General features: G+C 36.9%; 2 protein-coding genes across 4 annotated transcripts; both read left to right on the top strand.

Annotated features, from left to right (window-relative positions):
* Positions 1–4,030: 4,030 nt before the first annotated feature.
* Positions 4,031–10,756, top strand: LOC130999843 (protein CHROMATIN REMODELING 8). Its single transcript, XM_057925517.1, has 8 exons — positions 4,031–4,250; positions 4,612–4,717; positions 5,350–5,898; positions 6,005–6,410; positions 6,645–7,473; positions 7,724–8,546; positions 8,786–9,247; positions 9,780–10,756. The coding sequence occupies exons 2-8, from the start codon at positions 4,625–4,627 to the stop codon at positions 10,458–10,460; spliced, it is 3,843 nt and encodes a 1,280-aa protein (XP_057781500.1). The 5' UTR covers positions 4,031–4,250; positions 4,612–4,624; the 3' UTR covers positions 10,461–10,756.
* A 1,615-nt stretch (positions 10,757–12,371) lies between these two features.
* LOC130999852 (H/ACA ribonucleoprotein complex subunit 3-like protein) lies at positions 12,372–14,564 on the top strand. 3 transcript variants are annotated; one of them, XM_057925529.1, is made up of 4 exons: positions 12,372–12,529; positions 12,700–12,792; positions 13,080–13,122; positions 14,193–14,564. In XM_057925529.1, the coding sequence occupies exons 2-4, from the start codon at positions 12,739–12,741 to the stop codon at positions 14,288–14,290; spliced, it is 195 nt and encodes a 64-aa protein (XP_057781512.1). In that variant the 5' UTR covers positions 12,372–12,529; positions 12,700–12,738; the 3' UTR covers positions 14,291–14,564. The 3 variants fall into 3 exon arrangements, with proteins under 3 accessions (XP_057781512.1, XP_057781528.1, XP_057781521.1); XM_057925545.1 differs by having other exon boundaries at positions 12,460–12,482; XM_057925538.1 differs by having other exon boundaries at positions 12,506–12,566.
* The last annotated feature ends 2,660 nt before the right edge of the window (positions 14,565–17,224 follow it).

Here is a 17,224-nt window from a genome sequence, read left to right as displayed (position 1 = left end):
CTCTTAGACATACTCATAAGACATTAATTCGATATCAATAATTATTGTCGAATATGTTAAATTTATATTTGGTAGTTAAATAAATTATTTTCGCATGAAAGACAAAATTATTAGTTTATGGAATTTTCAATAAATGAATCTTCAGAGCAAGGTTTACGACATAAGTAATATGATTAACATATTCCACGACAACTAATCGTAATATTTATGACATAACCATTTGTTGTACTTCAAACTGCACAACCGCAATTTTTTCTTTTTTTTTTTGGAAAACGACAACAAGCATTTCTTGGAATTAAAGAGGACTATATTATGGTAAACAATGTAGTAAATCCATAACTCTAGTATGTCGGGATGTTCGGAAGACTCAATGGTCTGAATTGACTTTTGAGTAGTCCCCTTCTTCATTGTGTGTATCCTGTGCATTGAGAATAAGTAAGTCCAAAAAATGAATAAGGTAGGTTAGACTATTTATGAGTCTTGCGGATTAAAAGCAAGTAAGCTACTTACACTTAGATTTCGTTAACCTAGTCCACAATTTGTTTTGGAAGAATGTCAAGCTCTGCTATGTTGAGTCTGTGGTGGCGCTCGCCACACATGACTCACTCCTGTACCAATCATTATAACGTTGAGTTAGTTTCAATAATTGCATGCATCATCGTTTAATATAAAAAATAATAAGCTCGTTACCTTATACTCGTTCGCCCGAATGACATCGCAGATGCATGAATTACCGGCAACGAAGCCACTCGGTAGAACACTGAGGAGTTAAAATAAAGTTAATATAAACATATGCATTGTGAACTTTGCATGCATTCTAATAAAATTTTGATTACTTACAATATGATGGCGTACCTTATCCGGTGGTTGCCGGCAATTTGAGTCGGAGAGAAACAAACACCACACTTTATGTTGAGTTCTATGATGTTTTGACTTCGGGCCAGATGCGCTGGACGTACTCTGTCGTCGCGATGATCATCATTGAGGACATCATAGTGGTGAACATCATCGTCATCCGCCGGTGGGGCAGTAAGACTCTCAAGCCAATCTAACCACTCCTCAAACGGCTGATCATCGTTGTCCATTTTGGTATTGCCGTATTGGATATCGAAGGTGTCTCTTCTGTAGTGAAGTCTTAGTGTGGGGAACGAATGGGGTGGAGCAAACCCTAAATTTATAATGGTATTGGATATCCATTTTTTAAAAAATTTATTATTTATCGGGTCCATAAAATTATAATCTTATTATTATTTTTATTCGTTCATATTTAGTAATACAATTTATGTTTTAATATGTGAGAATGTGATCAATTTGTGTTTTCATATGTTTTATCCAACTCTACTTTATCATCATGCTTTTTAGTTTAATTTATGCTTTAATATTCGAGAAAACTTAAGTATACATAGTATTAGAATTTTACTTATATATATATAAGTAAAATAAATCATATCCTGCGTGGCGTCGTATAATCACTCCATTCTAATTTTCCTCAATTCTCATTCATTCTTATTTTTTCTAAATTTTTAATCAATTTACATCTCTAAAAATCATTAATATCTAAAATTACAAGATAAATTCCAATGATTCGTGTATCAAATCAACGCCACCCCTTAAAATTTGATTTATTGTATTTTTTAATAATTAATTTGAACGTGGTTATAGGAATATTAAATTTGGTTAATTTTCAATAATTAATTTGGACATTATTTTAAAATTCGATCCATCACATTTTTTTACTAATAACTAATTTGGTAGCACTGGTTATGGGAAGAATTTATTAGGTTAATTTGGTAGCAATGTTATAAAATTTCACTTTCATGTATTATGTTATTTTAATTTTTAGATTTTTTATTTTTATAACTTCAAACTTATAAATTTGGATTAAATAATTTATGATTGTTATCACAATTTTATCAAATAAGAAATTGACTCAAATATAGATAAGTCCTATCAGAAGAAGAATCCTTTGATAAATTAACTATTCTTATATTTTTTCTATAAAAATGTGTATAATTAATTTTATTTATTTCACCTTCTATTTCTAGATATGTATATTTTACGCGCGTAACACTCTACCAACACACATAATCACTCCATTATAATTTTCTTCAATTCTCATGCATTCTTATTTTTTCTAAACTTTTAATCAATTTTCGTATCCATCATAAGCATAATTAATTTTGACCATAAGCATTAACCACACTATCGTTTGGTTAACACACACACACAATATGGATAATATGTATACATCATCAATGCTACACATCAACAATTTATTCCTCCCTTGACCTTTGTCCCTGGGGGCTTGGTTTGGTTTTTCGCTTTGTCGTTCTTCTGTTCTTCGTTGCTCTTTTTGTTTTGGTTTGTTTGATCTGATGCTTTCTTGTTTGGAAGGTTGGATCGGGCACGATGTTGGCGCTTTGATTCCTCTGGCGCTTTGTCTCCTCTGGCGCCCTGACTCCTCTGGCGCCTCGCCTCCTCTGGAGCCTTCACTCCTCTTGCGCCTTGGCTCCTCTGGCGCCTCGACGACTCTTCTGGCGCCCCGACTCCTCTGGCACACCGACCCCTCTGGCGCCTAGACTCCTCTGGCGCCTTGACTCCTCTGGCGTCGTGATCCCTCTGGCGCCTCGATTCCTCTGGCGCTTTGACTTCTCTGGCGCCTCGTTCCCTCTGGCGTCTCGTCCCCTCTGGCGCTTCGTCTCCTCTGGCGCCTTGATTCCGCTGGCGCCTCGTCTCCTCTGGCGACCCGGCTCCTCTGGCGCTTGGACTCCTCTGGCGCCTTGACTCCTCTGACGCCTCGTCTCCTCTGGCATCTCGACTCCTCTCGCGCTATAACTCCTCTGGTGTCTTCACTCCTCTGGCGCCTCGTCTCCTCTGGCGTCTCGACTCCTCTGGCGCCTCACTCCCTCTGGCGTCTCGTCCCCTCCGGCGCATTGTCTCCTCTGGCGCCTCGACTCCTCTGGCGACCCGGCTCTGGCGCTTTGAATCCTCTGGCTCCTTTGACTCCTCTGGCGCCTCGCCTCCTCTGGCGTCTCGACTCCTCTGGCGCTTTGACCCCTCTGGCGCTTTGGCCCCTCTGACGTTTTGACGCCTATGGCGCCTCGGGTCCTCTGGCGACTTGACTCCTATGGTGTCTGGACTTTTCTGGCACCTTGATTCCTTTGGCGCCTTGCCTCCTCTGGCGCCTGCGGTCCCGTCTTTTGTTCTTTACGCTTCGGTTTTTGTTTTCTTCTTGTTTTGTTTTTCCAGACTCTCCTTGTTTGCGCCTGTGCTCGCAAGGGTTTTTGTTTTTCTTCAATAAAATTTCTATTAGCAGCAGCAGCTACACATCAACAATTTAGAGGGTGTTTCGTTGAGCTTATAAGCTTCTCGAAACAACTTATAATTTCATTCAAAGTGTCTGACAAAATAAGCTTCATTACAAGCTGTAAAAATAAGCTCACCAAAAGATAAGTTAATCTACCCCAACTTATTTTCTTATTATCTTATAAGCAACAATTATTTTACAAAAATAATTCAATTAAAATTCGTTATTCACACTATATTACAATTCATTCTTTAACTTTTCCGCTCAATTGTTCAAATATTTGACAACTTATAAGCGGTAGATGGCGCACGGTATTGCGGTAGGTGGCGAATGTGGTATTTGTCAGGAAGGGTACAAGACTTTGTGACACTCTTTTGTTACTTACCCGTTTGCGGGAGAGTGTTGAAGGGTCGGTGGCTAGGTTTTTTTTTAGGATAATACTGTGCGCTCTTAGTTTTTTTATAAAGTTTCTCATGTATTTTTTTTTTTTTGACTTGGGAGAGTTGGGGAGGGGGAGCAGTGGAGTTTGAACCCGAGACCTCATTGTTCACACACAGGAGGTCACATCGCTTGGTGTCCCATTGGGGACAATTTCTCGTGTATTTTCAATAAGTCAAAATAACAATAAAAATAAAATAGGAAAGAGTACGTGGTGGGCATAGATTGTGCCACGTGGTCCCCTTGTTTGACAAGCAATGCTTCGGCCCAGGTCAACAGAATTGCTTGGAAAATTAAGAGGAATAAAGAAAAATAAAAATCGTGTATAGAGCATGCGTGTGCGTGGATCGATTCCTAAGGAAACCGAGAAGCTTTACCGCCTCAACTATTGTAGTCGATAACAACAATATTGCGAATTTGCGATCACCCATATTTTCAATTATTTTCACCCAAATTTTTAATATTTGTTCGCATATATGCTTGGATTTGTTGGAGGAATTTGCAGGTGAAAAATTTCTGCTTTGCAGATTGATAGTGTGTGGGAACTGTTTCCTCAATTGCTTTTGTCTTTTCGTCGATTAGCTGTAGCGACTCCTTTGAGATTCTTGCCAAATTGGAGTTAGTAGGGTTCTAATTGCGTGGGTCTTCGAGCATCAATTATTATACACGTTGCTGTGTTATGCATTTGTCGTTTGGTTGAGTGAATTGCTTGTTATTTGCTTCAGAGATTTTTGACTAATTTTAGCCGGGTTTACCGGTAGGAATTTTTAACTTATCCTAGCATAATGGCTAATTTGTAAGCATCAAGTGTAAGTACAGCATCAGTTTTCATGTTGGTGAATCGTGAACAAAACTTGTGATTGCAGGTGAGTCAGTTCAATGAAAGAAGAGGAAGAAGACAGGGTTTTACTGAGTGCTTTAGGTGTCACGTCAGCCAATCCAGAAGATATTGAGCGTGACATCATAGAGAAGGTTGTATTTCCGAATTATATGCTCTTTTCTCGTCTGAATTTACTCGACTTTTCTAGCTGTTTGCTGTTCATGATGCCAATGTATTTGTCTTTGCAAATGTTGCCAAGTGTGTGCCCATATTTATGGTAGTTGAAGGTATTCCATGATAGAATTCTAATTTTATTACAATGGTAATTGCTTTGCTATTGCATTATCTCAAGAGATAAATATGGGGTGCTGTAGAGTTACCCAAATTTCAATCGGCACCTCTCTTTTCTAGATTTGTTTCGCTGTACTCTACTCCCATATCCACAATTGCTCAATGTAATATCAAGATGACAAATCTATTGGACAACCTAGTAGTGTTTGCTACTATGCTTCATTATTGGAGATAATACGCTCTTTTATCATCTCATGCAGATTTTTTTGTCATCTGTAAGCCAAGAACCTTGTGTGACAATGACCATATCGCCATTTGCATTACTTTGGAATTTCTGAAACTCATTAGACATTATATATTTGCAGTGGCCCAAATTTATGCATGAAGTTGGACACTTTGTTCGTTCATTTCTCTAAAATATATATGTACACTAGTACATATACAAAAAAAATTGACTCTGAAATCTGAATAGATGGAATCTTTATGTGGATAGGCGAGAGAAGATGCAGGAGACTCTGATAAAACTGCTGAAGTCAAAGAGGAGGAACTTGATGCAGTAAAGAGCAATGGGACCTCATCTCACGGCCATGGTAACTTGGTTAACAAATTGAGGGCAGTCAAACTTGAATTAGATGCTGTTAGATCTGCTGTGGAACAGTTAGAGAACTTCAAGAGAGACAAGGATCAACTTTCAGATGAGGATGACAAGGCAGAGCAGCATAATGCAGAAGGGGATACAATTGTTCTGCAGTCATCTTCAAGTGTGACCCTTCAGCATGCTCTTGCTGCAGATCGATTAGAAAGCCTGATAAAAACGAGGGCACAACTTGAGAAAGAAATTTCAGAATCTTCTAAGAGTAACCAAGATGACGACAGGTTGATAAGAAACCTTGTAAAAGAAGCGCCCAAATCTAAGCGAGGGTTGAAAGAGGTTGATAATATAAGTCGTAATAAGAACAAACGGCTTAAAAAAGTTTCAGTTGATGATGATGATGATTTTGAAGCCATTTTGAACGCAGCATCTGCGGGGTTTGTGGAGACTGTGAGTGATTTTCTTAATGTTCTTCTTGATTTGTCGAGTGTACCTTCTGATGTGTATCTAGATATAAACCTTAAAGTCAGCTAATACCTCAATGCTCATGTTCTAGGAAAGGGATGAGCTAATTCGGAAAGGAATTTTGACTCCCTTTCACAAGCTTAAAGGATATGAACGCCGTATTCAAGAACCAGGGTCATCCAGTAGACACATGGCATCTGAGGACCCAATGGAATCTAATGATCTTGCTTCCTCAAGCATAGCCAGGGCTGTCCAGTCAATGTCAAAGGCTTCAAAAGCACGTCCAACAACCAAGATGCTTGATCCTGAAGTAGTACCGAAACTTGACCCACCCAGCTTCCCATTTCAAAGGCTCCAGATACCTTTGAAGATCCCTCAATCCCTCAAAGCAGAGTCAGAGAAGGTAAAAGAAATCACAAGAAAGAAAAGAAGGCCTCAGCCTGGGAAAAAGTGGAAAAAGTTGGCCTCTCGTGAGGTAAAACTTGAGGAAGACGGAGGTACGCGAAGGCTCTTAGGATGTATTAGTTGTTCTTTGCGTTCTTTGCTCAAGTTAGTTAGAAAAGCACAGTGTGAGTTTATATATTAGTGCTAGTCTTTCCTAAGTTTCCTTGATATTATAAGTGCTTTTTCTCCGTGTTTCCAATTCTTTGACTTTCTTTTAGTTACTTCTATTTCTTGCGTCTTCCCTTAAATGACTAACTTTCTGAGAACTTATTTGCTTATTTATGAAGATTTGAGGACTTCCAATATTGATGGTGATGAAGGATCGTCCTTTGTAACTCTTGAGGGGGGATTAAAAATCCCAGAAACTATTTTTGGCAAACTTTTTGACTATCAGAAGGTTGGTGTCCAATGGTTATGGGAACTTCATTGTCAAAGAGCAGGTGGAATAATTGGAGATGAGATGGGCCTTGGTAAAACCATACAGATCTTGGCCTTCCTCGGATCATTGCATTTCAGTGGATTGTACAAACCCAGCATTATAATTTGTCCAGTCACACTCCTGCGGCAGTGGAAGCGAGAAGCTAAGAAATGGTACTCAAACTTCCATGTGGAGTTATTACATGATTCTGCCCAGGAAACACACAGTAGGAAAAAGCAACCAAGATCAAGTGATAGTGATTGTGATACTGATGAATTAAGTGACAGTGATTATGAAGAAAAATCATCGTCAAAAAGTACTAACAAGTGGGATTCTTTGATAAATCGTGTCATGAGATCAGAATCTGGACTGCTGATAACCACATATGAGCAACTTCGTCTGCAAGGGGAAAAATTGCTTGATATTGAATGGGGATATGCAGTTTTAGATGAAGGACATCGAATTCGGAATCCAAATGCTGAAGTCACTCTTGTTTGCAAACAGTTGCAGACTGTTCATCGCGTAATAATGACTGGTGCTCCTATTCAGAACAAGCTATCTGAGTTGTGGTCTTTATTTGATTTTGTGTTCCCTGGGAAGTTGGGTGTCTTGCCAGTATTTGAGGCAGAGTTTGCAGTACCCATATCCGTTGGTGGTTATGCTAATGCAACTCCATTACAAGTATCCACTGCCTACAGGTGCCTTTAACGTTGTAGCATGTTTTCACATGTGTTGACCATCCATGTAACTATCTTGATTGGGTCAATAAGTATTGCTGTTGGCGTTCTAGAAGTTGCAAGAATTAGATGAGAATTGATCCGTTTAAGAAATATAAATACTTGAAAGCAAAAAAGAAGAGTTTGTTATTGCATCAGAGTCTTAGCACTTGACATTCCATGGCTTTCTATTTCTCCTCTTTCTTTGACTAATATATATATTTTTTTGCAGATGTGCTGTTGTCCTACGTGACTTGATCATGCCTTATCTCCTACGTCGAATGAAAGCGGATGTGGATGCTCAGCTTCCAAAGAAGACTGAACATGTCCTCTTCTGCAGTCTTACGCATGAGCAGCGATCCGTGTATCGTGCTTTTCTGGCTAGCTCAGAAGTTGAACAAATTTTTGATGGAAGCAGAAACACTTTATATGGAATCGATGTTATGCGTAAAATTTGTAACCATCCGGACCTTCTTGAGAGAGAACATTCTCATGCAAATCCATATTATGGGAATCCCAAACGCAGTGGAAAAATGAAAGTTGTTGCTGAAGTACTTACGCATGAGCAGCGATCCGTGTATCGTGCTTTTCTTGCTAGCTCAAAAGTTGAAAAAAAAAATGATGGAAGCAGAAACCCTTTATATGGAATCGATGTTATGCGTAAAATTTGTAACCATCCGGACCTTCTTGAGAGAGAACATTCTCATGCAAATCCAGATTATGGGAATCCCAAACGCAGTGGAAAAATGAAAGTTGTTGCTGAAGTACTTAATGCATGGAAAGAGCAGGGACACCGCGTTCTTCTTTTTACGCAAACAACTCAGATGCTTGACATCATGGAGAATTTTCTTGTTGCCGGTGGCTATAATTACAGGAGAATGGATGGTTTGACTCCTGTGAAACAAAGAATGGCTCTGATAGATGAGTTTAACAATACAGATGATGTTTTCATTTTCATCTTAACAACCAAGGTTGGTGGTCTGGGAACAAACTTAACTGGTGCGAACAGAGTGATAATCTTTGACCCTGACTGGAATCCCTCAACGGATATGCAGGTATGCATTTGTCGGATCTTAGTTTAGTTTGCATACATTTCTATTGAAATAGAGAACTAAGTTGTTACTTCTATTCTTGAATGTTTGTTCCCATACTTGCTTCTGTAAAGTTTTTTTATGGGTTTGAGAGTTCGAGTTTCTACTTCAATTTTGATGTGTGACTTAGAAGTAAATTTTAATTGCTTTGTCCAATTGAAATACTTTCAACCAACACATATCTTTTTGATGGTTTGAGTCAGGCTAGAGAACGTGCATGGCGTATTGGTCAGAAAAAAGATGTAACAGTTTATAGATTGATTACTCGTGGAACCATTGAAGAGAAGGTTTATCAGAGGCAGATATATAAGCATTTCCTTACCAATAAGATATTGAAGAATCCGCAGCAGAGAAGATTCTTTAAAGCCCGAGACATGAAGGATCTTTTCATATTGAATGATGATGGTGATGGTGGTTCTACTGAAACATCTAGCATTTTTAGCCTGTTATCTCAAAAAGTAAATGTTATTGGAGCTAGCAATGATAAGCAGGATGAGTCGAAATCCCTGAAATCTAGCACATGCAAAACTGATGATTTAATAATTGATTTGCAAAAAAACGAGGTAGGTAAAAGTATTGGTCAGGACAACGCCAGTCTCAGTGATGAGAAAGCAGATGAAGAGACAAACTTTTTGCAGAGTCTCTTTGATACTCATGGTATTCATGTGAGTTCATAATTGCTTGCCTCATTTGTTTATTTGGGATTTAATTTTTTATTTTTTTTTAAATTGTATGACTTGTTGGGCTTACAAATCATAAAAAAGTACTTGCTTTTCTGAGAGGAAGGATACATAAAGTGATGGATAATACTGTTAGCATCTTAAGGGCAATTTTATTTCAGGGGCAGTTTATGTGATTGTTTTTTAGCTGGAACCATCTTCTGCTGCCTTTTTGTTTGTTCCTTTGTGTTATCTTTAATACTATCTGGTGCTGAGTCCATGTAGAAGTCTCACTAAAAAGTAAAATGTCATGCTGTTTTGTGACAATAAATTGAATAAATTGCCCTTTATTCCCAGTCCTGCCTGGAATCAGATATGATTTCATATCATTACTGTTTCTTCACCTGACGATTTAGAGATTTCAACATCATCTTGCCTGACACTTTTAGCCAACATTGAGCATGTTGTCTCATTAATCATTTTATTTCATTGGGCTGTTGATAATTTTCCTACTTAAATAATTTGTTGGATTTTCTAGAGTGCTGTGAACCATGATGCAATTATGAATGCGAATGATGAAGAGAAGCTGAAGCTCGAGGAGGAGGCCTCAAAGGTTGCCCAAAGAGCCTCGGAAGCGTTGCGACAGTCACGAATGCTACGGAACCGAGAAAGTATAACTGTTCCAACATGGACTGGCAGATCAGGAGCTGCTGGTGCACCATCATCAGTGAGGAGGAAATTTGGCTCTACAGTTAATTCGCACTTGGTGAGTTCAAAGCAACCAGAAGTAGTTTCAAATAATGGTGCCAGCAAGTTAAATGGATTTGCTGCTGGGGTGTCTTCTGGTGAAGCCTTATCCTCGGGAGAGTTGTTAGCTAGGTTAAAAAGAAACCAAGAAGAAGCTGTCAGTGATGGGCTTGAACACCAGTTAGCCATTGGTACACCCTGCAATGGAAGAGAACGGTCAGCAGCTAATGGGCATTCTAGATCAGCAAGCAATGCTGGAGTACTTCCAGAACTTCTGATTCGTCAAATCTGTTCTTTCATTCAGCAAAAAGGTGGGAGCTCAACTTCAGCCAGCATAGTGGATCACTTCAAAGACAGGATACCTTCAAAAGATTTGCCTTTGTTCAAGAATCTTCTCAAGGAGATAGCTTCGTTGGAGAAAAACCCCACTGGATCATATTGGGTTCTGAAGCCAGAATATCATGATCAATAATATCCTCTGAGGTTGTTCTTCTTGGAAACCTTGTTCTCTTTCACGATTCAATGGGACCTTGTCATATCTTCTGGACTTGCTAGGACTGAATTCTTCACTCATTTGAAGATGGCGTATATGCTTTGTGACTTGCAGCTTGACTATAGGGCCTTAGTTTGTTTTAGCTAATAGGCTCTGGTAACGTTTTTGATGTACAGTGAACATTACTTCGGCTTTAATTTTGAATGAGGAAGGTCGGATGCCGCGGACATGAAATGCATTGCCACACACCAGCTGGTGAGAGTGAAGTATTTTGAGATTCGGAGTTCTGAAATTATTTATGAGCTTCTTAAATTAAGTTTACCGGCTTTGCCAAACACTCTCTCTAAGTATACCAAACCAAACACATATTTTTTATTTAATTATTAACTTATAAAAAATACATTTTTTGTAATGTGATGCGGGGCCTGAAAAATATTTTTTTTAGAGTAACAAACTAAATTATTTCTAAATGTACTGTGACGCTCTTGTCTTGAGTATTTTAAATTATTTATATTTATTTATGTAATGGTTACATTATCAAGAAATTAGATTAATTATGATGACATAAACTTGAATGTATACCATCTATTGGAAAATACATACAGTATATTCATTTTAGTTGTATATTTTGTTGGGCAAATTGTATGAAAATACCTGACTTTATACCAAAATTTAGTTTTTGACAATCTTTTTAGTTGTAGCAAAAATTTTAATGATATTTCAATTGATAGCAATGTCCGTCCGGAGTAATTTTTGGCTAAATTAAATCTGATTTCGCAGTCGGACCACCAACGTGGAAGCCGGAATTCCAACGTGGCTTCAGAAATGCCAAATCACACCCACACACAAAACACTTTTCACTCTCTCTCTCTCAAACACACTCCTCTCTCTTAAAGCCTTCACACTCATCTCTCTCAAAAACCCTCCACAGAAGTCGCCGGCATCCGTGGCCATAGTCGCCTGCTTCCTGCAGCGCCAGTTCCGCCATCACATGCCGCCATTGTCGCCGCTCGCGGCCAGAGACTCGGCGGAGCTATCCAGCAAGTGAACCGACGTGTCAAATGTCGGCAACGCAGTGCCCTGCTGCATCCGGCTGAACACCCTCTACGGCTCCAGCTTGAGCACCGGCAGCAGCTCGCTGAAGCCGCCGAATCTCACCCCGGTCACCTGCTGCACCATTTGCCAGAAGTTCGCGGGATCAGCCGTGATGAACGTTGCCGTCGCGACTTACGCTTTGCGACCCTGCCGCCTTCTAGGGTTTTAATCTGAAATTCCAAACGAAATTGCAAATCGAATAATTGCAAGACTCATTTCTAGGGCTCTGTTCTGAAAGTGCTTGTGTGCAAATCGAAGAAGACGAAACTATGGATACCGTCTGTTGGGGGAAAAAGACGAAGCTCTCCGGTGGCGCCATTGTTGGGCTGCTTCTCTTATTGTTGCTACTGCTTGTCTTGTGTAGAAAGCAGAGCGGGAAGAAGGCGAGCTCAGTTGATGTCGCAACGGGGTTGGAGCAGATGCAGCGGTGCAGGAGGTTGGAGAAGACATCACCGCCGCCTCCGGTGGCTGGAGAAGACGCGGTGGCGCATGGGGTTGGGGAGGCGGAGGGGAGGGTGACGTGTTAGAATTATTTAATTTGATTATTTAATTTTTGCCATGTTGGATAAAGCTCAGTAAATTCTAATTTAATTTGGCCAAAAAATTACTCCGAACGAACATTGCTATCAATTGAAACGTCGTTAAAATTTTTGCTACAATTAAAAAGATTGTCAAAAAATCAGATTTTAGTATAGAGTCAGGTATTTTCATGCAATTTGCCCTATTTTGTTAGATCATGTAGTATAGAAATGAATATAGATAGGTAAACCGACAAATTAAAATAAAAGGATCTAATTGGTCGTACGGATCGGATATTAATCGGAACAAATGGGCTGCTACCTATTTTACCCAAGCCAAGGGGTTTATATTGTCAAACCCTAATTGCTAAAGCCTCGCGTTTTGTAGGTACATATTTCGGAACCCTAATTGCCAGAACCTCCCATTTTCTGAAGGTACATATTTCGTCGATAAAAGAAACTGGAAAATATCGTATGGCGCAGTTCTTGATTTTTCTGGGTTTTGAATTTTATGGTTTAGGAATTATGCAAATTTTCTTTACAGATTATCTCTCTATTGCTTTCTTCCCAACAATGGCCTGTTTATGACATAGTATATTTTTCAGATTAAGGTGGTTTTGAGCGCGTATTGTGTATAGCTGAAGATGTATCTCCAATTTTACATCAACGATAACGGTGACAAAGTTTACACTACCAAGGTCCTCTTTTTTGCCCTTCCCACTGTTCAATTTTCTTTCAGTATGTGATTAGATCATTGTTGATATTGTGTAGCATATATGCATATATTTCTTGTACCGTTTCTTGCGAAGAATTGTTAAAGCTATGATAGTTTATATCTTTAGAAGTTTTTTTGTTATAGAGATTTTATATGTACTGTACATATATATTTCTAACCCTGAATCTGTCGTTATATTTTCTCATATTCTCATATTCTCCATCACTTGATACACGGACTCAATTGATTTTTTGGCTATTAACTCTGCAGAAGGAGTCACCTGTAGGTTTGGCAACGGAATCAGCTCATCCTGGTAATATTTCTGAATCTGTAGTTTTAGCATTGTGTCCTGTTTTCCTCACATTTGATTTTGTGACATTTGATTTTGTGTGTTGTTAAATCCACAATCTTTGGGTTCATGCTTGAGGAGATTTGGGAGGGCTGAAGTGATCAGTTTGTTTTCTTTGACGATAGTTTTTGGTATAGTATTGAACCATGGTTTTCTTGGTATAGTGATGGAGAAAGTCATAACTGATTGGCATTCTTTTATATCCTAATAATAGACTGCATTGTTATCAGTAATCATTGGTTTTTTTTCCCTATTGTGTTAAATGCATATTTATTTTTTGGGTTATTAGCCTGTAAATACACGAACTTTTTATATTTTCTGAAATTTAACATGACTTTTATTTTTAGCCCACAAATACACGAATTTAACATTTTTTCTGATTTTTGACATCTACAAGAAAAAAATTCTAAAATACTATTAACGTGAAGGCCGGTATACCATGTCATTCACTCTCTAATCCAAATAATGAATCAAATTACTCTATTCAAGTGCATATTTCGTAGTTCACGTCATGTATTCCGGCCTCCATCTCCATAATAAATAGAGTTTTTTAATGTCGATGTCAAAAATCAGAAAAAATGTTAAGTTCGTGTATTTGTGGGCTAAAAATAAAAGTCATGTTAAATTTCAGTTACCCCTTGTTGCACAAAGTTGCAAATCAACCGAAATTCTAATATATCCTGAAGCCCTTTCACTGTGATAAGGTCTTTGCTCCTTTATGTTATAATGTGTACTTGTATTCAAGAATCTGTTGTGGTTTCATTGTTGTGTAGACTCTGATTTACGGTCTTCTTGCATAATTTATAGTTTGAGCTCTTGAAAGGAACTGGGAAATCATGTATTTTGAAAATTAAGATTGTAAAATAGAACCCATCCCAATGGGATTAAATGGAACTTGTTCTTTCATTTCTCTACAGCAGCAGTTTCTGATGCTTATGTTCTGATTCTTGCGACTCCTGTTAGAATATATTTTGAACATCTCATACAGATAGTGCCCAGTTATATAACGTACATCTCACTGTTCCTACATGCAGCCCGATTCTCTCCCGATGATAAATACTCAAGGCAGAGAATTCTTCTGAAGAAGCGCTTTGGTCTGCTTCCAACCCAACACCCGCCTCCAAAGTACTGAATTTGCTAGCATGCCTGTCTTGAGCTAAGGATATGATCTATCCCCTGTTTCAGACATGGTAAATACTCAGAATTCTACATGGACATCTCAAGATATGTGTAGGCTGTAATAGTTCATGACTGAATTATCGTTTGTGGGTTCGTGATCCTGTAATATTGCCTTCTAGTTATCCCATTTCCTTGGAATATTCATCTTCTTTCTGCTGGTCATTGGAATTCTATTTGAAGCTCTGCTTAAAGTTCCGTTGTGTTATGAAATTGGGTTTTAGCTTTCACATGATGATATTCGCTTATTCGTCACTAAATTACCGATTTATTTGTCTTCGACGAGCATGATATGTTACTACTTAAATCTTTCAAATACATCAACTTTTTATCTGACATGGTAAATGCAGTCATGTTGTAATGCGGCTACCTTATGAAATAATTCGATTTTGATTAAATTATAGTGATGGATATATGTATAAATAAGTTTTTTTTTTTTTTTTTTGTAGATTAACTAATTCTAATTATACATAATTGGCTGATGGTTGGTGCTATTGGCTAATTACTCCATGATGCATTCAACTATTCTCTTCGCTTAGGGTTTGAGGAGAAAACATATATCAGAATTTTGTTTTGATTGCAATCTTTTAGATAGTTGTTATATGTTCACATTTTATTGTAATTGTTCTCGTCAATTAATTAATTAATTATTATTTGATTATCCTTTTATACCATATTCTTGTATTCCCTTGCTGTAACTTCTTTTTACCATTCAAGGTCAAGAGTCAATAACTGAAAATTGATTTTATTTCTTTATCGGCTAACCATTTTCAGAAGTCGAGGTTGCCCCTAATAGACATTGTAAGTTAATTCCACCGTAATTCTTTCCTGTTATATTCAGATAATATTGAGGAGTATAGTAAACCGAAATGTTACAAATGTTACCAATTTTGTTAGAAGCATGTTCTCTTTAATTGATAAATTTATCATTGGGGGGGGGGGGGGGGATAACAAAAAAATTTCATTTAAATGTCTCATTTCTTTTTCCTCATTTCCTACATAAAGAGAATTTCATGAATTCTCATTTTTTCACTTGAAAGGGGGATAATATTATCTCTTCTTGAAGTGAAAACAATCAATGACAAATGATGAAATTCTCTTTTATATTATCACTCCTTATACTCGAGTGTTGGATGATACTAGTACGCCTATCCGTGTGATGTACGATGAACATTGAAAATAAATGACATATTTAAATAAATAAATTAGATATTAAACATACTCAATATATAAACAAATGTAAAATGTATTTTAAAAATAAAATAATCCACATCACTTACTCAAAACTCTAATTTGAAAATGTAAATTTTCAACTTTATATAAAGTGTAATGATAATTATAGTTATTAAATAAATTTTAATTATTTGATAATGAAAATTAACATTACATGTTATTATTATATAGTATTACACATCATAGTAAATAAATAAATATTTTCATGCACAAACACAAAAAAACTGTAAATTTTTAATGAAGAAAGAGAAAATAAAATATTTTAAATTTATCATAACTTATTCGTTTTAAATTCATTTTTGATGATTTGTATACCATATTGTGATCACAAACATAAATTTAAGATGCATGTTGAATATTTTTTCATGAATCAAATTTGACGATATTTAAAAAAGAATTGAAATAAAATAGAAAAGAGAAGAGAAGAGAGAGAGAGAGAGAGAGAGAAAAATGGGGGGAAAAAACTATCTGTTTATATATATTACTAACATTTGATTTTGTATTAGTATATTTTACTGATTACTGTTGTAGCTAGGCTGTTGAACTATTTATTTTTGAGGATTACTTTGATAGATATAAATATAATAGTAAAGATAATTCCTAATTATTTATTAAGATTGATTATATCTTTAAAATATTCCAAAGTTCTTGATAGTTTATACATTTAAGTTAGTTTTAATTTATTCATATAATCTTAAGAATAAAAATACCCAGTCACATATTTTATGAATCATGTAAAGTAAACGTCATCCTAGTATTTGTAGTAGTACAACTACGACCTATCACATGTTTGCAAATATAACACTTTTGAAATGTAAAGTTTTACAAACATATCTTTGTTTTTGTTTTTTTGAGGAAAATATTTCTTTGTTTTTTACTCCGAAGTAATTTCAGGATTCATGAGGCGATACTAGAAGAGACATATATACTCTTGACTTTAAAGTAACGTATTTGTAATTATTGTTAGAAGGAGAGTTTTGTAGAAGATCGTTTTTTATTTATGTAGTAATTCTTTTTAAAAAGGTCAGATTCAGATTTAGATATAATCAAACACCAATAAATTATTTAAAAGGCCGAGTTATATATATTTGACTGGCAAATATTGAAGTACGAAACTTCAATTCAATTCTCACTGATGATTTACGAGCCTTGTAACGACAAGTGTTTCTTATAACGATTTACGATCATCGATTGCTTCTTTGATTTTAATTAATAGAGAAACTCAAGAGAAGGAATTTCTTCAAATATCCATCTTTTAATAAATCGAGTGTATTACATCAAAATTAAGTGTGCCAGGAGGTTTTCCAATCCAAATAAATTGAATGGAATACAATTGCTTCACCACAAAAAATATGCCATCTGGAAAAACCCAATTTTGAAGTTTTTAGGTTGGACATAGCCGCCTAACATTAGACTCATCATAGTTGTTTTGAAAATTTTGCATAAAAATAATGAAAGTGAGAGAATAATACACATAAATATCCCATTTGTTTCCGCTGTGTCCATTTCATTGATAAATATAGGGAACGAATTTCTTCCAATAATAAAAACTATGGGTGTAAACGAACCAAGCCGCTCGCGAACTATTCGGGGCTCGGCTCGAAAAAAGTTCGTTCGAAATTCGTTCGTTTTTTAAACGAGTCGAACTCGAGCCCGA

This window comes from Salvia miltiorrhiza, chromosome 1 (assembly GCF_028751815.1).
Source record: "Salvia miltiorrhiza cultivar Shanhuang (shh) chromosome 1, IMPLAD_Smil_shh, whole genome shotgun sequence".
NCBI lineage: Eukaryota > Viridiplantae > Streptophyta > Magnoliopsida > Lamiales > Lamiaceae > Salvia > Salvia miltiorrhiza.
The sequence above is the reverse complement of the archived record's forward strand: the minus strand, read 5'-3'. Positions and strand labels throughout refer to the sequence as shown.